Raw genomic sequence first — 16,882 nt, 5'->3', positions numbered from 1 at the left:
TATTTAGTTAAATTTATTAATTGAATTGACATAAAATGTGTATCACAGTGATTTATGATGAAAAATATCATTTTTTATTTTTATTTGGTTATAGTTTCAAATTTCACTATTTTTTTTAACAACTACTTTAAAAATAAAATTAGGGCATCCAAATTCTTTTCACATCTACCCTAAGACTGGAGCAGTCTAATCCTCGGGCCGACATTGCATAAGGTTACAAGACAAGTTGATTAAATAATTCGGGTTGAAGTAAATCATGAGTCATTTAATTGATGTTCTTCCTTTATTAATTGTGAAGAGAGAATTATTATTTCTCATAAAATTATTTAACCCACCATAATACTTTAAATACATTTGATTATGCGGTTTTCTTATAAGCCTTAAACGAGATACTAATGTTGTGTGCGGCTAAAATTTGACTTTAACATATATAAATAATGACCTAAGATGTAGTAAGAATGCATGATAATATCAATTGAAACCATTCAAGTTTCAGAAATGGTCCCATAGTTATTATTAAAGGAATGAATGAAGAACAAATTAAATGTGACAAGAAAGTAAAAGAGAAAAAAACCCACAAACATACCTTGAATGAGAATCAATGATGTACACTTCTATCTACCCTAATTGAATTCATGATTAATCGATCTGGTATAAAGTTACTGTAAAGAATCTTATTGGAAAATGTCATCTAGTTCTAGGTCACACGGGAAAGTAAAAAATTCATGAAAAATAAATTCACCCCTTTGCTGTGGTCCAAATGGGATGTAAAAGCTTTGTGCTTCACATCTCAACCACACACATTAAATAATTTAACTAAAAGAAGCTTTAAATCAAAAGTTCATTTTATTGCAATTTATTTTGGGTCAGACTGATTGTGATATTTGTCCCATTTTATGGGTTTTAATTAAAATATATATTTAACCTAGTTAATAGTATGTGTGGTCCTCAAAGTAATCTTATTGGGGGTACATTTAAAGTTAAATATTAATATAAATATGTTTACTCTAAGAATTAAGAACTTATTAGTTAGTACAAGCAACACTTAGTTTTTTTTTTAACTTTATAGTAAATGCTAAAATATGAATTTCGTGTATATTTCAGCCTTATTTCTTTTTATTTGATAAACATCGATCTCAAGAGTTAATATTATTTTCTTATAAATCGATTGAGATTCAATGTTAAATGAAGGGCAACATGTTTTAATATTGTTTATTTTAACACTCAGAATTTTTGTGATTTATAAGGTTCTCTATTGCTTCTAGTAATTTAATTTCTATTCTTTATAACTTAAAAACTAATTTAAATATTTTATTAAGACTTTCACTATAAATTGTTGAACTTTGTAAATATATGGATTAATACAAATAGTTTTATTCTTTCAAAAATAAGTAAGAGCTAGAAAAAGTATAGTCGCAATATGCTAGTGATGTTACTTCATAACAAAAACAAGCTTCAAGTATATTTTTTTTATCCTAGTTAATTTTCTAGAATATAACTAGTATTGTCCATATAGTTATGATCATTCTTTAAATCAAACTTTATCTCTATTGATCTTATGAGTTATCATCTTTTGACGTTTATTTAGATGATTTTTTATATAAGTTTTTCCTGATTCATTTTGTTTACATAAATTATTTAAGATAGATCTCTTTCAAGTTTATTTTTAAAATATTTATGAGTTTTATATCGCATAAATGACATGATTAATAAATTGTATTTTATCTTAAAAAAATGTTAAAAATAGTGTGAATGTGTATAAGCCCGGTGAGGCACAGTAAGCCAACCTATTCAATTGTATAAATCCCAATTTTATGGGTCCTAAATTTTCCAAAAAGATAGTATTATCAGTTAATTAATTAATTAATTAATTAATTAATTAATATATATATATTATAAATCAATTAATATATTTTTCTCTCAATTAGAATAATATTTTTTTATATATATTATAAAAGATTTTTTGATTTTGTTAAAATTATAATTAGTATAATTTTGTTTAACTTTGTGGGTCAAATTTTTTATTTTGAATGGGCTCATAACTGAATGTGTTTCTTTGATGAATTGTAGATCAACTTGAGATACAAATGTCAAAATAACATTGTATTTTGAGGTTGGTTTATGTATTTGATTATGAGCGTCATGATTTTGTTTTGATTCAAAGGGTATTAAATCTTTACTAATTGTATTTTTTTTTTGCTTCTTGTTGAATTGTTCAAATAACCTTATGTGTTGAAATATTGTGAATGATGAAAACCCACAAATTACCAGGCTACCAGCATAAATTTGCAATTGAGTTTATCTTGTTTTGTTGTATTATTAATAGTTTTATCTTTGTTTTTTTTCAAATAATAATATAAATAAATATTTCAAGGATAAAACTTATATGTTGCAAAATGCATGCAGTGGTACAATTGATGTGCATGAATTAAAATTGTTTTTAGGCATATATGATCAACCCTTTTTCAACATTTTGTTTTCCTTTTCCACTTGTGCTTTTAACCTATGATGCAACACAAGTGTGGAGGAGACTAAAAGAACTAAAGCTTTTAAGAATGGACAATACATGAGCAGTTACTTCATCCTATTTTAGCAATTATTTCTCACTATATACACTTTGGTCCCATCCCATCCCTACTTTACTACTAACTTATTTATATATTTGCTTGAGGGTTATTTTTTATTTTCATATTTTGTTACACATCTTATAATATTTGGTTGAATATTAAATTCTTGCTAGAAAGTTTTAAATAAGAGTTCGAATTTTGACTAAGGTTACAACAACATTATACAAATTCAGTTTTGTTAGTTGGAAAGTAGAGTCGTGAATCTCTTTGTACAACTTATTGAGTTGGATATTTGTATATAAAATTTAAAATATTGAGAACTGATTTTACCCTTTTTTTTAATCAGTCTAGTTCTTCTGCTACCGAATAAGTCCTCCCTTGTTTCAGACCAATTAGAATGCAGCTTCATTATTTTATTATTAAATTAAGTCGCGGATTGGAATGAAAAGAGAGGTATCCAGAACCCGGATTTATTTTCAGGTTCATGAGAAGCGCAATGTAAAACTAAATGAAGCGAGACGCTATTCCGTGAAGTTTTTTTCACTTCACTCCGTTTTAAAAATTTATATGTCTTTAAGAAATTTCATGTAAAACCACTAACACATTAATTTAAAAACCTTTAAGCGTTCAAGTTAAAAAAATATGCCTTCAATGTAAACCCTACTGGAGAATTAAAAAGGCTGAAAAAAGCGCTAACTAGTGAGAACATTGCTTCATTAGGTATTTTTAGCGCTTGTATGAGTGTTACAAGCACTACCTAGTAAACTTTCTTCACTATGATTTTACATCACTCATATGAGTGAAACAAGCGCTACCTAGTGATGCTTGCTTCATTTCTATTTACAATGCTAATAAGAGTGAAACAAGCACTATCTAGTGATTCTTGCTTCATGTCTATTTACAACGCTAATAGGAGTAAATAAATCTGAATCTAACTTCACTCACTGAAGGAATAAATACAAAATTTTCCCACTGCACTCTCACTATTCATTTCTCTCTCAGCGATCATCTTTCAACTTTCAAACTCTAGTACTATTCTTCTCTACTACAAAGATTTCTTTCGAAAATGGCACTAAGCGACAGCAGCGACATGCTCGTGGAAGTATCCAACAACCAAGAAATCGTCTTGGCGGTATGTAACAACATCAACAAAGTCATCCCTGTATCAAACAACAATGCCGACGATAAATCAAAGAGGTAGTGTATTTTGATTAATATTGTGTTTCTAGTATTTTCATTAGTATTTCACCTGTTTGTTTCATTTCATTTGTAAATTACTGATTTATCTTCTTATACTGAAAATTTTGTTTTGTAAGGTTATAGGGAAGCAATATGAAAGGAAGAGGAAGATGAAGTCATCAAAAACTCTGTTGAATCATTATCTCTTCTCGCTTCTACAGCTACAACTACAACTACATCTCTCGATCAAAAATACCAAATCCTCCTAAAACCCCAAAAAAGAAAGTAATATTATTTAAAACAAGAACATCTCCAAGTGCCATCCCCGAATGACCTTTTCAACAAGATTCAAAACTGAAGAACAGAAGGAAGATGTGAAGGAAATCAGGTTTGGTTCTCTTCTTATATTGGACATCTCCAAGTTCCATGTTCATTTTTTTAAACATGTAGTGACCATTTTCGACCCCAATGAGAGTGTCAACGATGGTGAGATTCTTATAAATGAATATACAATATATAAAATAAATTTGTGCATTTTAACACAAATTAATTATTTTATAACATTTTAAATTAGTTTAGATATTTAAGTATATATTAAAACAAAAATAAATAATAATTTTAAATAAGAATAATTAAATAAAAATAATAATTTCAAACATATTTTAAAGTTAGTTAAATGCAATAAAATATAATATAATGGACATTATATTTATTATTTGATTGAAATAAATTGTATATGAAATATGATATATTAATTAACAGAAAGCTATGATCCCACGTCGGAAGAAAGAAGCAAGGTGAGAAGGGAATTGATGTATAAATTAAACGTACTGGGCCAACTTAAAAAATACTTACCTGGACGGAGTCTATAGGTGATCAAGTAGACCTATGGCTTAGGTTAGCGGGCTTCATTGCACTTTGTTGTTGCGCTCGCCTAAGGTCAGCCCATTGTGGATGATCCTACGTCATAATTTGTGGCAGTGGGGGCCTGCGTTCGCGCGGCCCCTTTCCAATTCAAGTTTAAGTAATTTTAGTAATTATGATTGTATAATAGTTAATATTTAATTTACTATTATTAGTTATATTTAATTTACTTTTAGATCTAAAATAAAATATGTATTAATACTTTATTGTGTTCAAAAATGTGTTTAGGCTATTTGATTATTTTCTTTATTTGTATTAGGAGATTTTAATTGAAAACTGTGGACAAAATATTGTTATCATATTAATGTTATTGAATAAATAATAAAGTTATAATTTAGTTTATAAATAAAAAATAAGTTAATTTTTTTAAAAAAATATTTTTTTATTAAAATGAGTGAAATATTAAGTATATCTTTTTTGGATTGAGACAAATGTGTACAATATAAATATTTTGAGAGATTCATATTCATAACTTTTTAATGATCATATAATGGGTATGACCAACGCTAATAAACTATTTTAACTTGTCTTGTCCCATGAATAATATTATGTGTGATGTGAATTATACATATTACGTGATGAGCATTATAATTCACCTTACGGCTTAATATGTACACGCGCTAAAATCTAATATATAAACCTCAAAAGGGTGTTCCAAAAACTTCTTGCTGCTCATATTGTCAAGACTCTCCAATCCTAAAAACCCTAAACTTTCCAACTCTAAAAATCCTAAATTTCGTTCAACGTCAACACAACTCCCCCCTTCTCCCTCCCACTCCCTATACCATAAACTCTCTAAAGCAACCTCCATGACTCTCCCTCTCCCTAAACTCTAATCCCCATTGAGAACTGTTGACTTAGGGTTCACCACTTTAATAACACAATTCACGTTCAGGGGTTTGGCATTCCCTTGGTAAGACACCAAAAATATAACCGATTGCGGAATTTATTGTATGCGACATGTTCGGACCTATAGAGGAAATGAAGCAAAGTGGTATTCTGGTTTTACCAAAAAAATGTAAGTTACAGATTTAACATTTTGATTATTTTAGAAATCTTTTTAATAACTTATAACACTTATTTTTTTAAAGGCCAAGTCAATGCTCGATACCTTAAGAATAAAATTCAGTGCAACAATCCTGATGTCATCTAAAAACATGGAGTTTCTACGGCTTGGAGAAAAATATCATTAAATTTTACAAGAAGAGGAAGATAATGTGTAGATGACCGTTATTATAAACAATTGTACACAATTGTAACACTGTAAATAATTTTATAGATCAACATTTGATGGAATGTATATTGAAATTTAAGTGTATTTGAACTTAAAAACTAAGTGTTATTCTCCGAAAAAATCCTGAAAGTTTTTGAAAGTTGGATTTTCAGGACGTTTTCTCCCGAAAATAAAATCTTTAGGACGTTTTTTCTCGAAAGTTTCATTTTTGGGATGTTTTTTCCCCCAAAAGTTCTCGAAAGATTCATTTTTTGGGATGTCTTCTCCCGAAAATGAAATCTTTTGGGACGATTTTTCTTGAAAGTTCAAGAATGTTTCATTTTCGGAACGTTTTCTCTCGATCGGTAACTTTTCGTCTCTCTCACGCCATTGATCACTCTTAAAAAATTCATTCATATTTCTTATCATAATTTTGGCCAACCACCTTTGTAAATTCAGTTGCCTCGATTCTTATTTCACCATAATTTCGGCAAACCATCTCTGTAACTTTCATTCACATTTCTTATCAAATCATTCCCTACAAAAAAATAATATATATATATATATATATATATATTTCTTCAAGCACTTCAAAAAATCTCTTCAAATCTTCTTAATGGTTTCTACTCATTCTACACTTAATCATTTCCTTTCAATCACTCCTAGCACAGTCACTCCTCTTCGGTTGATGTTAACCGGTGAGAAAACCCCTTATTACGACTTAACCTCTGATAGTGAGGACTAATAATCTAAGAAACTAAGATGGAAATGGTGAAGTTGGAACTTAAAACAATAATATCCAAAATAATAAGTCTACAAGCTCAATGGAGGCTTTGAGCACTAATGCCACCGAAAATCTCACCTCCTATAATGAAATGCATATTCTCCTAGAGGATATGCGAACAATCAACCATACAACTATCCTGGTTGTCCAAGAGATGACTACGAAGATATTTTATTTCATTGGTAGACCTTTTGATTCTTTATGCATAATTTGAATTACTATACATTTATATATATGTTACCTATTTGACTATTAATGGATATTTTGTTGTTTGTACTGATTTCATAAATAAAAGATGTTCTTTTGATTCAGAATAGCTTGATAGACTATGTGGCGGGTTCTTTGATTGCAAAAATGATTGAAAGGAGAATGGATAAACCAAAAATCTCAGATGGAAGCAAGAAAATGAAGAATAATGACTGAATTTTAATGTTTTTTTATTAATATTTTTGAAGTTTAATGTCTTTTGAACATTTTATGGTTATGTTCTAATATATTGTGCCTTATATTTTTTGTTTACAACATTTTGATATAATCTTTATTCATAGTTTTGGTTTGAAAAAATATTTTCGGGACAAAATGTCCCGAATTTTTTTTATTTTTGGGACAAAATTCTCGAATTTTCTTATTTTTGGGACAAAAATTCTCGAATTTTCATATTTGAAGGACAAAAGTCCTGAATTTTCACATTTCAGGACAAAACTTTCCAAATTTTTACATTTTTGGGACAAGATGTTCTTAATTTTTATATTTTCGGGACAAAAAGTCCCAAAAAGTCCAATTTTTTTACATAATTAACTATGTTAATAATTAAGTTACAACATGTTAAAAGTTACAAAATTAACATAATTATTCTTCTGTTCCGTCAATGGTGGGGTAGTAGGCATTCACGTCTATTGTCAACCCTACCTGCAAAAGTTAGAATGACAAGAAAAATGTGAATAAGTATCGAACATACTCAAATTTGGATGTTATAGAGCTGATGTTGGAGTTTCAATGGAAGTTGTAGTAAGCTAAAACAAAAAACAGTTACAAAACTTTAATAACATGATAAATAATTAAGACAAAGAATAATACCGTTAGTCAAACTTTCTTTCATGATCTCAATGACGACTTTCTCGTAATTTTCTCAATGAAAGATTGTTTTCTCTTAGTTGGAGGTCGACTTTGAGCCCTTACTTTCACAAGAGAGTGTATCAAAATTCATGTTGATGAAGATGTTTATGTGTCTTTGTCTGGAGATGCTTATGTGCCTTTGTCCTCATGGTTATCATCCATAGACAAAAAATATTCATTAAAGGCTTTCATGCCGTTGAGCAAATAAGAACATTTTTCTTTAAATTTTGCTCCAAAGTGTTGAATCTCTTACATTGATGGGGTTAGATTGTTGTAATATTTTTTCTTCTCCAGACATATCTGAATTGTAAATGTTGGTGAAAGTTTGATATCAACGCTTAATATATTTACACCACTAGTCCTTAATATAATACATTGATACCTCATTCACCCTGAATTTTTTCAACACATCCATGAAATGCCTACGAAAAATACCTCTAAATTCAAACATTTGACATTGACATTTAACATTGCAGTCTAGTTTAGTATAGTGCACTTTGTAAAAAAATCTTTTAAATTTTCTATATTAACCCCCAAAATGTGTTCCTCAACTTGAAATATTTAAGTTGTCCTTTCCTCTTCTAATACTGAGATGTCGCGGAACAACATCCCTCTAACTTGTTCTAGGACCAACCTAAATATTTGTTGAGTTTAGAACCTTTGGAATTTCCTTTCAAAGGCATAACCACTGACCATTGGTATGATAGAATTAATTGATTGAAAATCTAGCCTCCTTTATTTCTCAATATTCCTCAACAGAGCCCTATCATATTGCTCGATGAATTATTTCTGAGGGATGTTTTGGAATGCACATAATCATCAAAGAAGGCGTTCACACTTTCACTCCTTTGAGAGGTGGACATCTCTACCCAAAACTGCCCTTTTACATAAACATGTATCAATTTAGTTATTTCCAAAAACAAAGAATACAAACAATCATTATTTTCCAATTAATAATCATTTAATAGTCTCATCCAATCGTCTTCGCATTGTTCAATAGTAATGGAGTTGTATACAATGTTTTTCAGCCTTTTCTTTATTAGTTTGTGTTCAGCATGACTTCCAAATTTTGTAGGAAGTTTCTTTATGATATGACACAAACAAAAACGATGATGAGCTTGAGGAAATACATTCTCAATTGCAATTGTCATGGATCGACATTGATCTGTGATGATGATATTTTGAAGTCCATCAAGCATACATTCCAACCAAGTTGTGAATAACCAAGTGAAAGACTGTGAATCTTCACTGGATAATAAGCCACATCCAAGTAAAATAGATTGACCCAGATAAATAGAGCAAATGTCATATCATAGCAATTTGTCAAAAATGTTATATCGAAAGTGATAAAATTAGAGAAATACTCATAGGTAGTCTTGTACCTACCATCTACCCAAAATATGTTTCTAATTCGGGATTTCTCGTCCAAATCAATCAAGTAGAAAAAATAGAGTTCCTGGTTTGCATTCTTAAGAAATAATTATTGAGTGCTTCAACATCCCCACTCCTTAACCTTAATCTTCGTGCTTTTAATATATATTTTTTACATGTTCTCTCAACGAAAGACATGTTATCATACCCTCTAGCTTCCACTATAAGGGATTAATATGTTTTGGCAACAATTATTCTAGCTTCATCGTTTGTATTCAATCTCCTCTTTACATTTCCGTCTATTACATTGTAGGATCTACTATGTTTTATCTTCTTAGAGCTTAATGTATAGTTGTGCTCAAGACATACACTTGATATCACATATTCTCCTTCATTATGAACAATTACATTAATCTTAGCTTTACCGTTTGTCTTAGTTGTAGGTCTAGGTTGAAACATAGTTTTTGCCCTCAATTCTTTCATACAACTCTTGGCACAACCAATCCTTAAGTATTTATGCTTACCACATATATTTTTGGTCCCTAACTTGCTGATGCCGAATCTAGTTGAGTGCCCATTTGATGTGTAGGAATCCTGAACTTCTTTTTCGGAGGAAAATGTCATTATAACATATAGAATTTGACTACGAAAGGTCATTTCAAATTCGTCATTTTGAACTGAAAATATTTGTAATTGAATAAATATGTCAATTTAAACAATATTTGGGACAAAATCGTCCCAAAAACTTTCATTTTCAGGACAAAACATCTTGAAAGTGTTCATTTTCGAGACATAAACGTCTCGAAAGTGTCCATTTTCGGGACGTTTTTCTCCCAAATTTTCACATTTTCGGGATGTTTTATCTCGAAATTTCCAAAATGTCCTAAAAATTGACACTTTCTTTCAAGACGTTTTGTCCCGAATTTACACATATTCGGGACGTTTTCTCCCGAATTTTATAAAACGTCCCAAAAATTGATACTTTCAGGATGTTTTGTCCCAAATTTTCACATTTTCGGGAAGTTATCTCCCGAATTTTCACATTTATGGGACGCTTTCCCTAAAGTTTCAGATTTTCAAGACGTTTTCTCTAGAACTTTCACATTTCAGGACGTTTATGTTTCGATATTGCACATTTTCGAGACATTTTCTCCCGAATATGCACATTCTCACCAACTCCAACCAAAAACTCCCCAAACATTTACACTAAATCCCAACATTTGTGTGAACATTTTCACCAGCTCCCAACAAAATCTCCTACATCATCAAGTTTCTTCTCGAGAAGTTAATGTAGTCTAGTTCACACGAGAGGGATTCCCACATCAGATTCTATTACAGCGTTACCGGACTTGCATCAACTTCTCTAAATGTAATCTTGAAAATAGGTTTCTGGAAAAGAAATCGATACCTTTCAGGCTCAACGGACGATTTGTTCAATGTTTTATTTAATGCAATGTTTTCTTTGATGGTTCCTAAAATTAAACATCAATAAGTTCGTTATCATACAAATAAAAAAATTAAAGATTTTGTATAACTAGATCTGAAAACATACTATGAGCTAGGGTTTTGGGTTGGTAGAAGATTTTTGTAGGAGATAGTTGAGAGAGATAAATAATTTGAGGATTAGTGTTTGGGATTGAAAAGAGGCAACTAAATTATACAAAATAATTTTTTTCTCCATACTATACATGTGACATGCCACGTCGGATTCGCTTCTATAATTTCTTTTAAATATATATACATAGGGGCGAATATATATATGAAAAATGATAGGGAGAGCGGCGTTGGGGCAGTGAATCCCCAACGACGCCCCACCTGGCAGCCATGGTGGATAAAAATATCATAGTTGACTGAAAAAATTAAATAAATAATAATTAGTTTTTAATTTATTTTTAGTCCCTCTTTTTCTTAGTCTCTCTTCCTTAGTCTCTCCATTTTCGATTTTCCTCTTCGATTTTTCTCTTCTTCCTTCTTCCACGTTTTTGACTTTCTTCTTTCGTGACTTTAAATTTCTTCTTCCATCCTCCGCGACTTCGAATTTCGGCGATTTCTTCTTTCTTTTGAGTATCTTCTCTAGGAAGTTCAAAAATGGTAAGCCTTCAATGACGAACACCAATGTTGAGTAACTCAAACCCTAAGATCACTTTACTTTTACTTTTTAAGAGAATCAACTTCCTTCAACTACATTCAAGTCCAACACTAAGGGAATGTAAGTTTCCGAACATGATCATCCTGTAGTTAGGGTTATCCCGAACATGTTCATGTTCGAGAACTTGATTGAATATTTGGAAACTATTTTTATTTCTATTTTTGGATTCTATATTTAAGTTAGGAGATTTGAGGACATTGTATAGTAAAGACGGCTAGTAGGGTGTCTGTTAGGATCGGGGACGCCCTTGGAGGACCGGGGTGTTTCCGGTTTTAGAAAGGATAGCCTCTTACAACACACAACACACTTTGGTGATAGTCTGGTTAGAGACTAAAACCGTTCTCAGCACTGCACAAACTGTCACAGACTCTTGAACCGGGTTCAAGGGCGGAAATGTCTGTTTCAGGTTGAAGCAACGTTTGCGACTTTAGATGATGTTTTAGGAGGAGTTAGTTTTATGGATATGAGTGACTAGTTTAAGGCGTATGATTAGTTTGAGGTTAGGTAAGGTAAGTGATGAAAGCAGCGAAAGAACACGAGACAAGGATTTTTATGGATGTTCGGAGCAAACTCTCCTACGTCACCCCTTCTTCTCAGATTATGAGAAGGATCTCCACTAACTTTTATAGTTATCACAATACCTCCGATCGAGCCCAACTTCGCTACTCGCCGGTTACACCAAAACTCACTCTTTGATGTAATACAACAACTCAACACAACACAATATAGAAAGCTTCCGGTTTTAGACACACCGGTTTTGGAATATAGAAGTTTATCTCTCTAACTTAATGTTTTTCGTAATCTGTGACTTGCTTTTGTGACTTGCAACTTCGCATTTAATGAAGACGTTTCGTCTTCCTTTTATAGCTGAGAAGAGCCAACGGTCTCTTTTCTTCTCTCTCCTCTGGATTGGTTGATCGTTATCACGCCTGGTGCAGAGAGGTTGCTTGCACGCTTCACCTTCCTCAACACCTGGCAGTCATGCAGGCAGCTCTGAGCAGAAGATGACATAGCCGGTTTTCAGATTTGGACACGTGTTGGACATGCACCTCAAGTTGTCAACTTCGGATCAATAAAGCATCATTGCTTTCCTCGCATGCTTCCGATCGGATCCGATCTTCTTTTATTCTTTCAAGACACGTTTCTTTCGTCATGGTACGTCACTCTTGAAGTTTGAATCTTCCGATTTTTGTGTCTTGTGCTGTATGATCCGGCTGGTGTGTAAACTTTTGTCTTTGCTGACCGGTCGCTTGAGAAGGTAAAAACCGGTTCCTCTGATCTTTAACTTGATCACTTGGAACTGATTTCTTTGAAGTATAACAGCAACCGGTTTATGATGCCCCAACCGGTTCATATGGTTTTGATCTGTACCTGCACATGAGAGTTAACAACTGTTTAGTTCGTCTGGCCGGTTCCAAAAATTAACTTTCTTAATTTTTCTATCAATTTCTCCCTTTTTGATTATTTAGAATAAATATTCAAAACTTGTAATGAGTGGCCGGTTCCAAAAATTAACTTTCTTAATTTTTCTATCAATTTCTCCCTTTTTGATTATTTAGAATAAATATTCAAAACTTGTAATGAGTGTCCGGTTCCAAAAATTAACTTTCTTAATTTTTCTATCAATTTCTCCCTTTTTGATTATTTAGAATAAATATTCAAAACTTGTAATGAGTGGCCGGTTTTGAAAAGCTTGTTTAGCGTTTTAATTATTTTATGTTGGAAGAAGATGTTTCAAAAATATGTGTTTGATTTTCCAAAAATGTATGTGGAAACTATCAGAAAAATAAAATAACCAAGTTCTGAGTCATAATTAAACATAAATTGTTTTGAAGGAAATAAAGAAAGATTAAGGCTTGGATGACCCCCCCTTGTGAAGCTCTTTTTCCAGTTCTTTCTCAAACTGTCTTCTTTCTTCTTCTTCTCTTGCCTTCCACTCCCTCTCACGTCTTTCAGCATCAATCAGTATTCCGGCTCATACGCTTGAATGACCGGGAGTCTTTTTGCTGAACCCAAAACTGGCACAGACTGGTCATGGTGGAGGAAGCGGTGGAGCAGTAATAGGTCTGAAGCTTGGAGTTGCGGTTGAGCCTGCAGTTGCCCTTCTCTTCCGCTGGTTAAGTTCCTCAAAGTCTTCTTCTTCTTCTTCATCAAGCGGTTGCACATTTAGCACGACTGGTACAACTGCTCTTTGTTCTGCCCGCTTGAGTACTTTCGCAACCGCGCTCCGTTTCTTCTTATTCCTTGTGTCCATTGAATGGGACGGTTGAACCGGTGGGAGTTTCTGGATGTTGGCCTGTTCCTCCTCGTTGCACTTTTGGGCAAACTCAAAATCTTTGTCTTCAATCTCCTTCTGCACCCGTTCCCATTCCATTTCTTCCTCTTGCAGCCTTTTAGCGATTTCAGTATCTGACTCGATTTGCGTTTGAGTTGTGCTGACTTGAACTTTGGACATTTCCCCAATTTGAATGGCCATTGCCTGCAGCATGTCTAACAATGGAGCGGTTGCGGTTTGGATGGACTCGGCGATCAAGGTTTTGACTAAGGTCTGCATAGCCGTATCTATCATGGACTTTATAGAGTTTGACAGGTTAGCTTCAGCCGTTGCAATCCTCTCATCGGTTGCGGTTTTATAGCTTCCAAGGCATGAGTTAACTGTCTCAACCACCGCTTGCTTTATTTGATCGATTTCAGGAGCCTTAGCAGTTTGAGAAGATTCTTGTTCCAGGTTTTCCGCCGTTCCGGATGTCTCACCAACCGCATAGAATGGCTTACTTTGATATAGGTCGGCATTATTGAGTTGGCTTCGGCAACCTTTCCTCCACTGCATATCAAAAAGATCGAGATTTTGTACGAGCTTTTCTCGCACCGCAATGAACCGTTCGACCATTCTCATTTCAATCGGGTTTAGCGTCGCTCCTTTAGTTTCTTGAAAGGCATTCTCCACTGCTTGTAACCGAGCGTTTTCAAGAAGTACTGCGGTTTTACTGAAAGCTGGTTGGATAAGATCGGTGTGAGCTAACTGGAGGGCCCTCTCTTCCAGCCTGATGAGCCTGTCCCAATGCCTGTTGCCGCTCAATCCTGGAGCCATGTCGGATAACTTTGTTTCACACCTGAGCTTCACCCACATGAGGTATGGAGCTAACGCATCATTTGCACCCTTGTTCATGTTCCTGAGAAGTTCTTCGAAAACTTCATCTTCTTGTTCTGCGGTAAAGGTAACCTCGTCCCCGGTTACGACTTCTGGTTGAGGACCGGTTTGCAGCGTACCCTTTCCTGTTACCGTTGAATCTTCGATAAGAATCCCTTTACCTTTGTTGACCTGACCAGAACCTTCAGGTATTGTGGCTGAGTCAGATGGCCCATCTTGAGCCGATTGGTTTTCTGGAGCTGTCTTGCCTCTTGCGGAACTGGATGGTTCCTGTTCTTCAAGATTACCCTCCTGAGCCGGAGGTGTAATGTCTGCTGTTTTGGCCGTTTCTTCGACCGGTTGTTCTTCACTCTGATCAGGTATCTCAACCTCATCAACTGGTTTGCGACGACTTGACACATCGTCCTCTTCGGTTTCCTTTGCAATGTCTTGGACTACATCCTCAATTGCTTTAGAGGTGTTTAAGCCCACGTTGGCTATTACCTCTTCAATTCGTTTGCTTGGTGACTTGGAGGTTTCAGAGTGAACGCTTACCTTTGCTTCCTCCTTGGAGACTGACTTGTTTTCTTGGCTCCCCGAGGATTCGGTTTGCCTTGGAGAATTAGATGGAACGGGGGTAGGAACAACGGTGTTGATGGGAGTGGGTTGAAAGACGTCTGCGGTTCTTTCTGGTGGATTATTCGAGGAAAGAGTTTTCTCGGAGTCCGCCGGTATGTTAGAACTCTTCCTTGCAGCCGCCTTCTTCCTCCCCTTCGGTTCTTGTGGGGCTTCGGTTTCAACTGCTTTTCTTTTCGGTTTCTTCTTCTTGGTTTCTTCTTCAGCCGGAGCCGAAGAGCTGGTCCCTTTGGACGACTTTGTTCTTGAGGACTTGGGTTTGATCGTCTTCTCCGGTTTTTCGATCATTGACTCTGAGTCAAGAATATTGATGATTGGAAGCGGTTTACCTTCACCCAGTTCCACATTAAGGAACTGAAGAATTTTGACGATTTGCATTGCAAAAGCCTAAACCCGGCCATCCTTCTTGATCACCATCTGGCAGAATTCTTCGAAAATGACGTATCCCCAGTCCACCTTGTCACCGCGGACAATGGCCAACAGCATTTTAAGTTTAAGTTTCGTCAGGTTGTCGAAATTACCTCCTCTTCCCTGGAGTGAGCGGGCGATGACAGTCAGCAACCATCTGTATTCCGGTTTTAGCTTATTCCTCCGGCTAGAGTGGATCACCAGATCCTGATCTGAGAAAGAGATCACCAACCGGACAGCGTTTGATTCTGCAGCGGTTAGGTCAATCTTTAGGTCCAGACTGGTGTTGGGCATACCGAGAGCTTCAGCAAATAACTCTTCGGTGATTAGAATGGCCTTCCCGTTGACTGTGGCTGAGACTTTCCTCTTCGTGAGCATCGCCGTCGCCAGGAACTCCGTCACCGCCGCCGGATAAATGGTGAACGAACCGGATAGAAACTTCTCCAACCCAGAATCTCTTAGAAGTTGAAGAACAACCTTGTTTTTGTCGTCGGCGTGTTCATCAATATCCGCGAAATCCACTTGTAACATCCATTGAAAGGGGCTTTGCTTAGATCCATGATAGTTTTGAAAAGAGAGGAATAAGGAACGATGATGATCGGAGATAAGAGAGCCTTTGAAGATCTCGAAATTTGTAGAGAGAGAAAGCACAAGTGTCGAATGAGATGATGTGAACTTATATAGATGGCGGTTCCGAACGGTTGAAAGATGAACCGTCAATTGATGCTTTTGGCGCCAACTTTCCCTCCAAAAGTTACTGCAATAACTTTCGGCGGTAAGTGCGGGAAACCCATGGGCGGTAAATTTTGGGGGGTAAAACCGTGGGCGGTTAAGTTTTTCAAACCTTTCACTTTTGCTCGATGTTCCGGTTTTACTTGAAGACTTGTTAACAGGAATTGTTTAAGTTTACTTTAAGTTTTTGTATAAGTTTAAGAAACCGGAAAGAAAGATATAAATGAAAACCGGAGACTTTGAGGATTAAATATTTCATAAATAAAGGAAATGGTGAACATTGAGCGGTTTTTGGTCGTACAGCAAAATGACAAAAAACCGGAGAGGAAAGACAAAAAAAAATTTAGTCTTCTGTGAACCATCCCCCTTCCATCCTCCTTTCGTACCACTTTTCCACGGTGTTTTCGGGTGACCGTTCCTCAATCCTTGATATCCACCTGTGCATCATGAGCATGGTGATGGTGTTGGATGGTCCAACCGGAACACCAGTTCCGAGGTTGCGACGTTTGGACAACAGGAACCGGGTGATTTGAGGAGCGAAACTGGTCCTTTCCCTTGCAGCGGTCATGAGCCGCTTCAGTTTGTTGAAGAGGTAGGTTGCCCAGTTGATCGACGAGTTTCGAATGATGGCTATCATGATGTCAAATGCCTCCCGGTTGTAGTTCTGGTTAGG

At 34.6% G+C, this 16,882-nt stretch overlaps 1 protein-coding gene and 1 non-coding gene across 2 annotated transcripts; one reads left to right on the top strand and one right to left on the bottom strand.

Moving 5' to 3' along the window:
- Positions 1 to 4,593: 4,593 nt before the first annotated feature.
- On the top strand, positions 4,594 to 4,755 carry LOC124937211. Its single transcript, XR_007099318.1, has one exon. It is a non-coding gene; the product is annotated as a U1 spliceosomal RNA (small nuclear RNA).
- An 8,580-nt stretch (positions 4,756 to 13,335) lies between these two features.
- On the bottom strand, positions 13,336 to 15,855 carry LOC124935211. The gene is made up of 4 exons (XM_047475659.1): positions 15,591 to 15,855; positions 15,177 to 15,398; positions 13,846 to 15,122; positions 13,336 to 13,782 (listed from the first exon to the last, which is right to left on the bottom strand). Exons 1-4 carry the CDS (start codon positions 15,853 to 15,855, stop codon positions 13,336 to 13,338), a joined length of 2,211 nt encoding a protein of 736 aa, XP_047331615.1.
- Positions 15,856 to 16,882: the final 1,027 nt, after the last annotated feature.

This window comes from Impatiens glandulifera, chromosome 4, assembly GCF_907164915.1.
Source record: "Impatiens glandulifera chromosome 4, dImpGla2.1, whole genome shotgun sequence".
Classification (NCBI taxonomy): domain Eukaryota; kingdom Viridiplantae; phylum Streptophyta; class Magnoliopsida; order Ericales; family Balsaminaceae; genus Impatiens; species Impatiens glandulifera.
The sequence above is the reverse complement of the archived record's forward strand: the minus strand, read 5'-3'. Positions and strand labels throughout refer to the sequence as shown.